Source organism: Juglans microcarpa x Juglans regia, chromosome 3D, assembly GCF_004785595.1.
Source record: "Juglans microcarpa x Juglans regia isolate MS1-56 chromosome 3D, Jm3101_v1.0, whole genome shotgun sequence".
Lineage (NCBI taxonomy): Eukaryota > Viridiplantae > Streptophyta > Magnoliopsida > Fagales > Juglandaceae > Juglans > Juglans microcarpa x Juglans regia.
In genome coordinates this window covers 11,810,000-11,823,141 of record NC_054598.1, presented here as the reverse complement: position 1 = coordinate 11,823,141, position 13,142 = coordinate 11,810,000, and the positions used below count along the sequence as shown (strand labels likewise).

Sequence of the window (13,142 nt, the reverse complement as noted above, 5' to 3'; positions counted from 1 at the left end):
CGTGTTTGTGTAATTTGAATGAAAAATTATATTTGTAAACCGGTCAATATATAATTGAAAGAAGAGGAAGAAATTGGATGGCCCTAATCAACTCTGAATTTCTGTAAGCTCTCTACATGCACTTTAAATATAGAGGAAAAAAAAAAGGAAACGTTTTTATGCTCTTTACATAGCTTGGGCCAAAAGAGTCCCAACATCCAAAAAAGAAAAAAGAAAACAAAAAAGCTGGGATGGATCAATGTTAGGAGGAAATTTTTTATGATACATATATATATATAGATCAGCACGTGTGGCTTACCATATTCAACGCTTCTATGTACACAATTGATATAAGGTACTAGGAGTGTACACAAACCGAAGAAATCGACCATAAGTACCTCACACAGGCTGCCAGAGCACGAAATCGGTTGAAACCAGTGTAGAATAGGTTGGTCGGTTCGGTCCCAATTTAAAACTGGACTGGACTGCTGAACCAACCGATTCTATAAATTATATATTTTTTAAAATTATATATATATAAACATAATGTGACATAGGGTTTGAAAAAAAAATATATAAATGAAACAGTACCGTTTAAACACCCTCTTCCCTCACTCTTTTTCTCTACTTTGACTTCCCTCTTCTATTCAAACTCCATTGCAGCGACAGCCATCCCTCTCCACTCCAGTCTCCCCTTCCAGCGACGACGCAATGCACTTTAGCTGTGACTCTGTCGAGTCCGTCCCCCTGAGCCCATCTTCGTTCCCCTACCTCCGTCCCTCAGCCGTCGAGTTCGTGTGTTAAAAAAACCCCCCCACGCCCACGGTCACCGCCGCACGCCAGTGATTTTCTTGAGGTGGGATTTTGTTCTCACTTGAGTTCTTGACTCACTTTGCAATTCGCACGCCGGTCTTGAGGCAAAGTCATTTTTTTAAAATTTTTAATGTATTCAATTTTGTCATTTTGACGTGTTTAATTTATCATCATATCAATTATTAATTTATGTTACATATTATTTGTTATTTAAGTTATTTTTTGTGTATGCACAGGGATAGAAAAATTTTGGATCAAAAAATTGGACTGTGAACTTGAAGTGTGAACAGTAATTCGAGACCCACTGTAAGTGTTCTTGTTAGATCAAATCATCAAATTATTAACTTGTGCGCTGATTTAATAGTGTTGACAATTGGGTTGTAAAATTATTTTGATTATTGAAATAAATTGTGAGGTTGTGAGCGAACTAAAATCTAGATTAGACTCTTAGACTTATGATGTTTGTCATGTTGAAACTAGCTGCTGTGTAATTGACAAATTGTGTTGATGTTTGTTCTTTGTTTGTTTTAATTTGTTGTGTTTCACTGTTTTTAATTAATTATGTATTTACTTTTTCACATGTTAGATGGATTCTTCGTCAAGTCCAATTGATCTTAATTAGAATGAACAAACAATTAATTTGGAAGAGTCCCAAAAACCAAGACTCCCAAGTGCCCCTAATAGTAGTAGTGAAGAGGCTGTGAAGTTGGCGATTGTAGAGATGGTAATTATCGATGAATTTCCATTTAGAATTGGTAAAGGGTAAGGATTTAGGAAGATGGTTTGGTTGTTTGAACCTCAATTTAAAGTATCATGTTGTGTCACGGTTGCAAGAGATTGTTTGCAATAGAAAAACTCAAGCTTAAAAAGTTGTTTAAAGATGGGGGAATGATATTTTATTAATAACCAATACATGGACATTGGTACAAAATCTTAATTATATGTGCCTAACTGCATATTTCATTGATAGTGATTGGGAATTGTAAAAAAATCATTAATTTTTGTTTAATCCCCAATCATCGAGGGGATACTATTGGGAGATATATTGAATCGTGCCTCCTTGACTGGAGCATTGATAAGATATTTACTGTTACTGTTGATAATACTAACTTAAATGATACTACAATTTCATATTTGAGGCATTTTTTGACAGGGAATGTGTTGGAGGGAAAATATATACACATGAAATGTTGTGCTCATATTTTAAACATTGTCGTGAATGAGGGTCTGAATGAGTGTAATGACGCCATCACAATGGCTAGAAATGCGATTAGATATGTGTGTCCTTCTTCTGCAAGATTGGACAAGTTTAAGAAATGTGTAGAGAAAGAAAAAATTGATTGTAAAAAAATATTATCCCTTCATGTGCAAACCTGATGGAATTCAACTTACATGATGTTGGAGACGGCTGAGAAATTTGAGAAGGCTTTCAGGCGGATGGAGAGTGAGGACTATAATTTTCCCTCTTACTTTAATGATGACACAAGAAGTCTCCTAGAGCTGAGGAATGGGAGATAGTGCTGGTTTTTATGAAATTTTTAAAAACATTTTATGATGCCACTTGTCGATTTTTTGGGTCTTTATATGTCACGGCAAACACCAATTTTTTAGAGATTTGTATGCTCCTAAAAGAGTTAGTTAGACTGAGTGAGAGTGACAATAGTTGTTTGATGAACATAGTCATAAGCATGAGAATTAAATATGATAAGTATTGGAGTTTATTGGATAGAATGAACTTGTTGTTGTTGATTGTAGTTGTGCTTGATCCACATAGTAAGTTAAGACTTCTTACTTTCCACCTGAAAAAAAAATCCTTGATAAGACTTGGGCTGAAAAGTTGGTGTCGAGTATGAGACATTTATTAGCAGATTTGTAAATGGAGTATAATGTTACGTTCGGTTTTACCTCGACTAGTCGAAAACATGTTCCCCATTCGACATCTGCATCCACAAAAAATGGTGAAGACAATCATGAGTCACATTTGCTTTATGAGTGATTGCTAGCATCTTCCGCCTTTGGATCTACAGTTGCCAAAATAGAGGTGGATCGGTATTTATCATATGGTTGTGAGGAACTCAACCCATCTTTTGACTTGTTGATTTGGTGGAGAATTAATGAACCTAACTATCCTATACTTGTAAGGATTGCACGATACTTGTTAGTTATATATATTTTCACAGTTGCATCAGAGTCAACATTTAGTACGGGAGGTCATGCACTTAATCCTTTTCGGAGTTCGTTGGCTCCGAGAACTGATGAGGCACTTATTTGTACTCAGAATTAGTTATGACATCTGTCAACGCGAATTGATATTCGAGAGTCCATGGATAATATAGAGAGATTTATGGTAGAATCTAGTAATGTTTTTCTCATTCTATATTGATTTAATTTTATAAATTAATTTAATTTCTTTTTCATTGTCCAAATTTATTAATATTTTATGTTTTAATCTTATTAATGTTTATATAAAGAGTTAGGAGCACAATTAGGCGTCACAACTATTGAAGACTGAAGACTACTTGAGAATCTATTTGGAATCTTGGATATTGAAGATTTAGTGCAATTTTATTCAAGAACAATTGTTGTTTACTTGCTTAAAGACAATTTGTTTTGGTTTGTAATATGTATTAAAAATTTAGTGGAGTTTTTTATTTATTTATAGTTATCTAATAATTAGTATATAAGTAGTATATATTTAGTAGTTACTAGTTGGTAATAGTATAAATGACCTTAAAATTAAAAAGAAATTGAATATTTAAAATAAATTTCTTAAATTCAGCCAAAAAAGTCTAAAATGTTAATGATTTTGAATAATGAATAGAGCTCAAAAAGATATTGAATTCGATAAAAACATAGGCCCAAAAATACTAGTCCAAACCGGCCAAGATCGAGAAACCGACCTTGAACCAGCCAGAACCATTCCGGCCAGTTCCATGACCCCCTTCACACGGTCGGTTTAGGCAGAACATGTATAAAAAGATATTGATGAGATATTATGTAAATTAAACATAGACCAAATAAGTGATAGGCCGGAGTTTGTATAGGAATTATTGAATTAATTAGTTGTAAATGATCTGCACGTACAATGTGCAAGATCAATAAATAATTTTATTAAATAAAAAAATACTTTCTGCAATAATATTATTATTAATTCTAGTAGATCTATTATACAATAAAAAAACCTTTAAAAAAGAGAGGGACTTGATGGAGCGACTCGATCTTCTATATATCTCATATATTATTGCCTCCCTAATTTGTTTCTATGTTAATATATTGATAAGTCTCACAAACTTTGCTTGAGTGATCAAGAGATCAGGGACCAATAAGTACTACTTATAAATAAAAAAAGCCCACATTAAATAAATATTAGGAAAACTTACAAATATATAACTACAAATAATCTTTGATAAAATTAATAATTTGATTGGATATATTATTTTTATTTTTAACTAAATTAGCCAGTGTCAATATCAAACAATAGTCAATATCAAACAATGAAAGAAATATGTGGATTCACGGAAGTAAAGTTTATGCTTTGAATTAGATTATATAGTATAGTTATAATTTCAACAAATTATGATCAAGGATATATATATATATATATATATATATATATACGAGATCGATCATGTGCATGCATGGATGCATGATACATTATTAAAGACATTATTTTCTTCTTTCAAACTCCCACAAGTTAAAGAAATATAAAAATGTCTCTATTAGGAAAAAAAAAAAATAGAAGGAAATAATAATGATTTTGAAGGATAATATCGTGTGGCCCCATCCCTTTTCTCTCGAATCCGAGGATATATAGTGCATGTACTGCATGTTATGTGTTGTTTGGATTTTCTAGAATTATTGGCTAAATTATAGGATTTGAAGCGAAAAAAGTACACATATAAAATAAATTTTTATACATTTAATATTGTTATTTGATAAATTCATGAAAATAATACACTACAAAAAAAAAAAAGATTTTATAATCATTTAATTATGACGAAAAGATTATTTATGATCAAAATAAACTTATTTTAATCATAAATATTTATTTTATTAAAATTAACTGATTTCCTTTTGTCAAACTCATTTTCTAGGAGATCATCATGAATTGATAAGTTTACAATATGTATTCATCGTAGGGCGCAGACAGCAGTATTCACAGAGTTGTAACTTTTCGTTGCAATAAAAGAAGCTTTTCGACAATACGATCGATGAATATACTTATCCAGAACATGATATTGTTGGACCGCAAAACGCCTAAAAAGACAGACCGCCTAGCTAGCTATACTCCAGGAAGTGTCTGGTTTTGCACATCTTTTTCTAATTAATATTTCTTAGTTTTGTGTATAATAAATTGGGAGGTAATTAAGGTCTCGGGAGTAAATTACAATCTTCAAGACCAATTAAGGTTTCCTTCGAGACACCAAAACGAATCTTAATTGGTCAGTAGCCTATCATACGTAAGCACGTATAATTAAAAGAATAATTAATATATGCAATATTTCATGAAGAGATCGATGCTGCAATGCATGTTGGGTGAAGGCAATATGGGAGGAGATCATGATCAAGCCAAGGCTATATATGCATCCCAAGTACTACAACTTTAACGTGTACGGTACTGCCAGATTAACGAAAATTTGACTTGCACGCCACCCCGGCCACAATGCATGCAAACTTAACCCATTCTGGAACGTCCCGACAAATAAAAGCATTCTAATGGCAATTAGCTAGATTTCATGTGGAATCTGGCCTCACATGATGATGATAAGCTGCTTTGCAAGCTTTAAATAATCGAATTAATTAAGCTGATGATCAGTACTACACGATCGAACACGTACATGAACTTAATTAATTAGCTAGCTGAAATATATAATTTCATATATAGCTTTAAAAAACAAAGAAAATCCTAATTAAATTACTAACTAGAGTACTATTATTATATAATTACACCAACTGTTCAAAACTGTACGCGTAACGTTTTCAAATTAAGGATCATAACTAGCTTAATATTGTAATAAATTTTGATCAGTACTAATAAAAGAATGAGATATATATATATATATATATATATATATATATATTCTCTGTCGACCTACGTACATTTTGTTTATCATTAAGGTCTTAAAAGGGATGCATAATCCTAAATATTGGAAAGGCCAATGGCGGGTGGAACTGAAAAGTTCTTATATGAAAATGGGAAAAGAAGAAATTTAAAAGAGTTGAAGCTAGGAAATGAAAAACGTCAAGGAATATTTCTCAACTCTCGTGAGCGAAAAAGAATTATTTATGAGGACTAGTACTGATCCCATCGATCAACCGAGTTTTTGGTTGCCTGGATCTAATAAGGACTAATACTGATCCCATCGATCGTCCCTGTAATTTATTTATGCATGCATTGAATATGAAGGAAAACAATTAATGCTTTTAAATAAGATCAAAGGAAATTCAAAAAGGCAAGCTAAGCAAGTACAGACGTGGGGACGATGTCTACGCAAACGGTCGAAGAAATAAATTAATGGAGATCTGTAAACCCTTAAGCATATACCCTTCCCCCTTGGCCTTTATATAAAGCTTCAGCGACCCAACCCCATTACATTTATCATTCTTGCAAACTCGATCGATCCAAACTGATCAATCTCGCAAAGCTCTTTTTCGTTATTCTTTTTTTCTTCTCTCAGAAAAAGAAAACCCCGCAAAGTTGTTGAAAAGCTAGCTAGCTAGAGAAAAGATCGAGTTAGAGACAATATGGAACTCAAATGGTCAATCTTGATCAATCTTTTGATAGTACAATATCTCTCAGTTGTTTGTGTTTCACAGGAGTTTGATTTCTTTTACTTCGTTCAACAGGTTAGTTGCGTCTTATTTCCAATTTAATATGTAAACTTTAAGGTTATTTCTGCGGATGATTAAGTTGCTCTTTCGTTTCAACCATCATTACAGTGGCCAGGAGCATACTGCGACACAAAGCAAAGTTGTTGCTATCCTAAGACAGGAAAGCCTACGGCAGATTTCGGCATCCATGGACTTTGGCCTAACTACAAGGATGGCTCATATCCGTCCAACTGCGATCCAGACAGCGTCTTTGATAAATCTCAGGTAGTTGCATATATATGTATATGTTTATAAGCCTCATGTTAAAAATGATTAAACAGTTGAAATTGAATCAAATAATTAAATACAACAAAAAGCTGTTCAATACGAGGCAGATTATAATAGGTTTTAGGGTTACGTATCATAAAGACAAAAGTAGCTAAAAGCTTGTTATTTAGGCGTTCTCTCAAATTTCATTAAATACCACGCACATCCAGGGAATTAGATCATCAAAAATTGAGAAATGCAGATCTAGGTCTCAATCAAACAAATCTCCAACATTTGAGATTGTCCAATCATCTTTTTTTTTTTTTTTTTTTTTTTTTTTTTGGGCAAGTGTAGCAAGGTTTCCATTGATCGATAACCGAGATTAAAAAAATCTAGATTTGATATTTCTTGCTCAATGCTCCACGAAAGTAGTACTGGGCAAGACAATACGAAACAAGACAGGAAAAAATAGTAAAATGCAAAATCCCTGCCCAAAGGGCATATATATATGAACATGATAGCTAATACCAACACGCATTCCAGTTTTTTATAAATCAATTTGAAGAACCCAAACGGATGAAACATATATATATATATATATATATAGTTTCTGTACCAAGTACCCCATGGGTAACCATAAAAAATGTTATAAACCGGAATTGAATCCTATCATGCCTCTTACAGCACATGATCCTCATGCTCAAGTTTATATGGCGCTGCTTAATTTGTCTAACGTACGTTCAACTTTCTTGTCTGGTTCGTTTTCTTCGCATAATGGCTGCTGTAGCTCTCAGAAATCATGAGCAGTTTGCAAAAGAATTGGCCATCACTTAGCTGCCCGAGTAGCAATGGCTTTAGGTTCTGGTCACATGAATGGGAAAAACATGGGACCTGTTCAGAGTCTGAACTCGACCAGATAGAGTACTTCGAAGCAGCTCTCAAACTGAAGGAGAAAGTAAACCTCCTAGAAATCCTTAAGAATGCTGAAATTGAACCAGATGATGGATTTTACAGTTTAGACAGCATTGAAGAAGCCATTACAAAGGCCGTTGGACACGCCCCTGGTATTGAGTGCAACAAGGATTCAGCAGGCCATAGCCAACTTTACCAAGTTTACCTGTGTGTGGACACTTCAGGGTCTGAAATCATCGAGTGTCCGGTGCTTCCAAAACGCAGATGTGCTTCTGATGTCCAGTTTGCCAAGTTCTAGAGATTGTACTTGCTGAGGAGTAGTACTGAAGGATATTACGTACTGTCTTTTACCTCGTTAACTTGGTTTCATTTCTGTTCTTCTTTTCAAATAAATGATGACCACTTTACTTTCAGTCGCAAAAACATAATTTTCATGGGACTTTCCATGTATATTTTCATTCAATGATTAAGATCCGGATGTTCGTATACGAAATATGTAACAAAGTGATCGATGGTTAGGCTGGATATTAATTTGGAAGCCTTATTTCTCATTGATCGTGGGAATAGAAATCAAAACAACGTACATTTTTGTTTTCAAGAAGATCATGGGGCCATGGTACGTAGCCTAACGTAGGTAAACTGTAAACAAAAAGTGGAGTACGAAAGTGTGAGCTCTGGATGCGCCATGGGTACGCCCAACAGGCAACAACAAACGTGTTGATCATGAATCCCGGAGGGGGTTGCGCCGGAGCTTAATTAATCCGCACTTATATGCGGTATCGCGCGTGGGCTCAGGCGGCCTCTGGCTTTGCTTGGCTTAACTCTGGGACCGCACCTGCATGCACGCGGGGACTACCTAACTTTGGTTGCATGTAAATGATTTTCAAGGATAGCCTGCGCGTTACGTTACATGCTAGCTGTAGATCATCAAGGTCTTCATTATGGACTGGGTTCCTATCCAACGGCCGGCCTAGCTAATTCTTTGCTGTCCATTATGCGAAGAATTAATACGTCGTCTCTCGCCTCTAACTTCTGAGTAACAGGTCTTATTGTAGGGGAAGGAAAAATTCCCGAGATTCCGACTTCCGACGAGGCTGGCGGAATTCAGAGTCGGAGTCCAACTCCAAACTCCAATTGTTTTATAAAAAAAACATGATCAAAATGATGTCATTCCACTTCAAGAGGAACGATGTCGTTTCGCTCAACAGGAGACGTTTTGGTCAGGTAAGTGTAACTAAACGTAGGTCCAAAATTTGCAAGAGACAGTGTGAATTTATTGAATGCAATGGTTATGAGAATGAAATATAAATATAATAAATATTGAGGAATGTAGAGAAGATAAATAGATTATTATTTGTGACTGCAATCCTTGACCTCCGATATAAGTTGGCAATTGTAGAACATTGGATTATGGACATTCTCGGTGATGAGAATGTTGATTAGTTTATTAGATAGCTTAAATGTGATATTGATTATTTATATAGCCATTACAATAGCAATGGTCAGTCTTCAATCGAAAGTGGTAGCTCCTCACGCCTCACCGGCTCGACATCTTCCTGGGATGACACATATACACAAAGATCAAATTAATTGCTGCTATGATGGTATCATCAAAATCGTGAATCAAGGAAAATCATGCATCGAGGTATCATGTAAGTTTGAGGTTGAGCATTACTTTATGGAAAATATTGAGACATATAGTGATACATTCCACATATTAACTTGGTGGAAGGTATTCTAGCAAATTTACAGTCCTTTTCCGAATAACTAGGGATGTACTAGTCATTCCTATCACTATGGTTGCCTCTGAGTCGACGTTTAGCATTGGAGGTCGTGTCTTAGATGATTATCGAAGTTCATTGTCTTGGACCACTGTCGAGGTCTTCGTTTGCACACAGAACTAGTTAAGTTCAATGCCCATTAGAGTAGATATCATTAATGCTGAGAACTATAGGCTTGAATCATGTAATTTTTTATTTTATTTTAAATGATCTTTTACATAATTTTAATGTTTTCATTATTTAATTTATATTTTATCTAATTTTGTAAGTCTAGCTGTGAACCCCAGACTAATTGTAGATGACTAAGACGGACGCACCGTGGGACGACCCATTTATTGGTGATAAACTCAATACCATAATTACCATCAAGCAAAAATATTAGAGTTAGAGGTGGATCAAGGTGAGTTCATAATATGTCTTATTTTATGTCATATATCACTTCGCTGATGGTTTAGAAGTCTATAGTTAAATAACTAAAGAAAAGATAGTGAATCTGATCAATAAAACCCTTTGCATGGACTGTCAAAACTGATGTGGAGGATTGTGGTTATTTCATATTTGAATTTATTTTGGTGCTATAAATTTAAATTTATTGCGATTTGTAGTTTTAAATTTAATTTATCGTTTGTGATTTGTAGTTTGATTTAGTCATTGTATTTAAATTTTAGCTTCTTAACTTATTTTTTATAGTATTTTAAAACTTTTTAATTATTTTTTTACATTATTATTTTTTTTAATATTTTTAAATAGGGATGGGCCAAGTTGAATTTCAGATTGGGCCTTAGATATTGGGCCCATGACCCAGGTCCAATCTGAGTAGGGCAACTGGGGCCCTATAGCTGGGAAGCCCACTTCACTCCGATCGAAGCTCCAAGCTCCGAACTCCAATCAAATTCAAACTCTGACTCCAATTGGAATTGGAACAGCTTTTGACCTCCAACCCTAATCAAAGTCGGAGGTCGAAGATGGGCACTCTGACTCCGTCGGAGGCAGAGTCCACCCCTATCTTATTGTTAACATAAACCCCTAATTTCCATTAAAGATATATTGATCGATCGTCTGGTTGAATGATTTCTGAATGGAATTCATGTAGCCAAAAGTCATGTATGTGTTTGATTTTTGGCATGAGCTAGAAGGATCATAATCAACTCTTCTGGTGGAAACTATTCCTAACTAATCATAGGGAGAAATGATAGTTGCAATTGTGAGTGTATAATCGTTGTGTAATCACTTTGAAAAAAATGAATAAATACGGGGTCACCCACCCACATGAAAAAAAAAATTAATTTTTTAATAATGAATCTTACTTTTTTTCAAATCGACTACACGACACTTGCACACTCCACAAATATATGTAACATTACTCAATCATAGGTATAGGTACAAATTTATACGAGGCTATTGTATAAATTTTGTACAAGTTTTTGAAAAAAAAAATGAAACATTATCAAAAGTTGAATTTTTTTCAGGTGGGTTTCACTTTTTTTTACAGTATAAAGTTTAAAATCATTTTTTCTTCGTAATTTCGAATTCTCTCCCGGATCTTATAATTTTATTACTTGTTGCATTTGGTAAATATGTACTTAGATTAAAAAAAACGTGATATCATTGAATATGTATATTAAAAAGAGATATTCTACTTGAAAATCTTATACCACATACTTCTACCTAATCAACATATGATTTATCATTTTTGTCTATCTATCTTAATGCTTAAATATGTGTGTGTTTAAATAAATTGAATGATAAAAATAACAAATTACATATTGATTAGGTGGAGATGTGTGGCGTAAAACTTTTTTGTAGCATTTTTCTATTAAAGCATATAATGAAAACTGTATTTTATTTTAGTTTCATTCACATTTAAAAATGTTGAAATAATATTGTATATTGTGATCAATAGTACAATATAAACTCTTCCGACGTCTACATAAAAAAATTAATAATGTATTATTCAAATCGAAAAACTCTACTCCCACTAAGAATATTTACCGACTTTTTGTATCGAATTGTTTTTTATTTTTATTTTTTATTTACTTAATAATTAAGAAAACATTTTTTAATAATAAGTCTGTGATTTTTTTTTTATTTTAAAAAATATTTGAAAAACAAAATTGCACTAATCGATAGAAAACTTCAAAAGACTAATCGGTGACCCTAATAAACACCACTCATTCAAATCAAAGAAAATCGTCGCATCCCAACAAAATTATTGAAAGTATCCTTTTGTCAAACAGTTTTTATTGATGCTCAAGTCCATTCAAATGAATGAACCACAAAATGCAGCATGAGTCGGGGGACATGATGGGACGTAGATTGCAACCAACCCGGCCCCCTCTATCATATACATGTGTGGCTCTTTTTCATTTTCAAATCTACCAAAGTCTAGCGATTTTGATTGTGGCACATAATTTGGGCCCACAGTCGGCCGATTCAATCAGATTAATCAAGCTGTTTATTATATACTTTCCGGAAAACCAAAAAAAAAAAAAAAAAAATCATGTCAATAGATATATAATGTAAAATTGTTGAACAGAAGAAGTCTATTTTTTTAGAATTAGTTGATAGGCTGCTTTATGTCATTAATGCTTTATGAATTTTATTACACCTATAAACAGATAACAATCCGGCCCAATATGGAATCCTCTTTAATTGCAGAAATAAAAGCAGCGGGACTAACAGTTAATATGGCATCAACTCAAGGATTAGTAATCATTGAAGGGGATTCTCAATCAATAATCTCTTCTATCGAAAGTTAAGACATCTCTATATTTTAAAACATATCAACTATTATTAAGGACATCCACCACTTATCAAATCTTCATCAAAACTGAAAATTTGTCAAGATTTATCGATTTCAAAATCGATGTGCACACTCTGTTGCACAGTAGGCAGCTACCAATCTTGTTTTTGGCAGCATACCTATAGATAATATTTCTAATTGATTTTTGTATATTGATAGTGGAAATGACCCTCCTCAAACTCTGTAATTTTCTTTTATATATCATATGCTTGATTAAAAAAAAAAAAAAAAAAAAAAAAAAAAAAAAAAAAAAAACAATCCGGCCCAATATTTTCTAAGCTCTTAGTATAAATAATTTTATTGGGCCGAAATTATCTTTAATAGGTCATTTCAAATTAGTTGATAGGCTATTATTTATTGAGATTGTATCATGTGAAATCCAAATGAGACCACATAATAAATTTTATTTATTTATTTATATTTTAAGATGGTATCAAAAATATTTTATTATTAATATATTACTATTGTCAAATTTTATGTCTTTAATAAGCTCTTCGTTTTTAATCTTTTTATTATTATTATTATTATTATTATTATTATTATTATTATAAATGTATTTAAACTTCCCATGTTCTCCATCTCTTCCAGACAACAGTCCCATGCACGTCTCACTCCTCTTTCCGACATGACTGCCAGTCACTCACGGTAGTTTAGCTAGCCCCACGTCACAATCTCTCCACTACCACACGTTAGCCTTTAGCATGCACAGCCTCCCCGTGAACTATCCCGCCATAGCCACTGCATATATATATATATATATATATATATATATATAT

General features: G+C 33.3%; 1 protein-coding gene across 1 annotated transcript; it reads left to right on the top strand.

The window, feature by feature from the left end:
- Positions 1–6,334: 6,334 nt before the first annotated feature.
- On the top strand, positions 6,335–8,195 carry LOC121254702 (ribonuclease 3-like). The gene is made up of 3 exons (XM_041154836.1): positions 6,335–6,639; positions 6,733–6,888; positions 7,658–8,195. The coding sequence occupies exons 1-3, from the start codon at positions 6,538–6,540 to the stop codon at positions 8,078–8,080; spliced, it is 681 nt and encodes a 226-aa protein (XP_041010770.1). The 5' UTR covers positions 6,335–6,537; the 3' UTR covers positions 8,081–8,195.
- The last annotated feature ends 4,947 nt before the right edge of the window (positions 8,196–13,142 follow it).

What these genes read in the sequence shown, in the direction of transcription:
- LOC121254702 (XM_041154836.1), top strand. Translation starts at nt 6,538, where the DNA reads ATGGAACTCAAATGGTCAATCTTGATCAATCTTTTGATAGTACAATAT. An exon ending in TCTTTTACTTCGTTCAACAG is followed by an intron (nt 6,640 to 6,732) that starts GTTAGTTGCGTC and finishes CCATCATTACAG; the next exon opens with TGGCCAGGAGCATACTGCGA. An exon ending in GCGTCTTTGATAAATCTCAG is followed by an intron (nt 6,889 to 7,657) that starts GTAGTTGCATAT and finishes TGGCTGCTGTAG; the next exon opens with CTCTCAGAAATCATGAGCAG.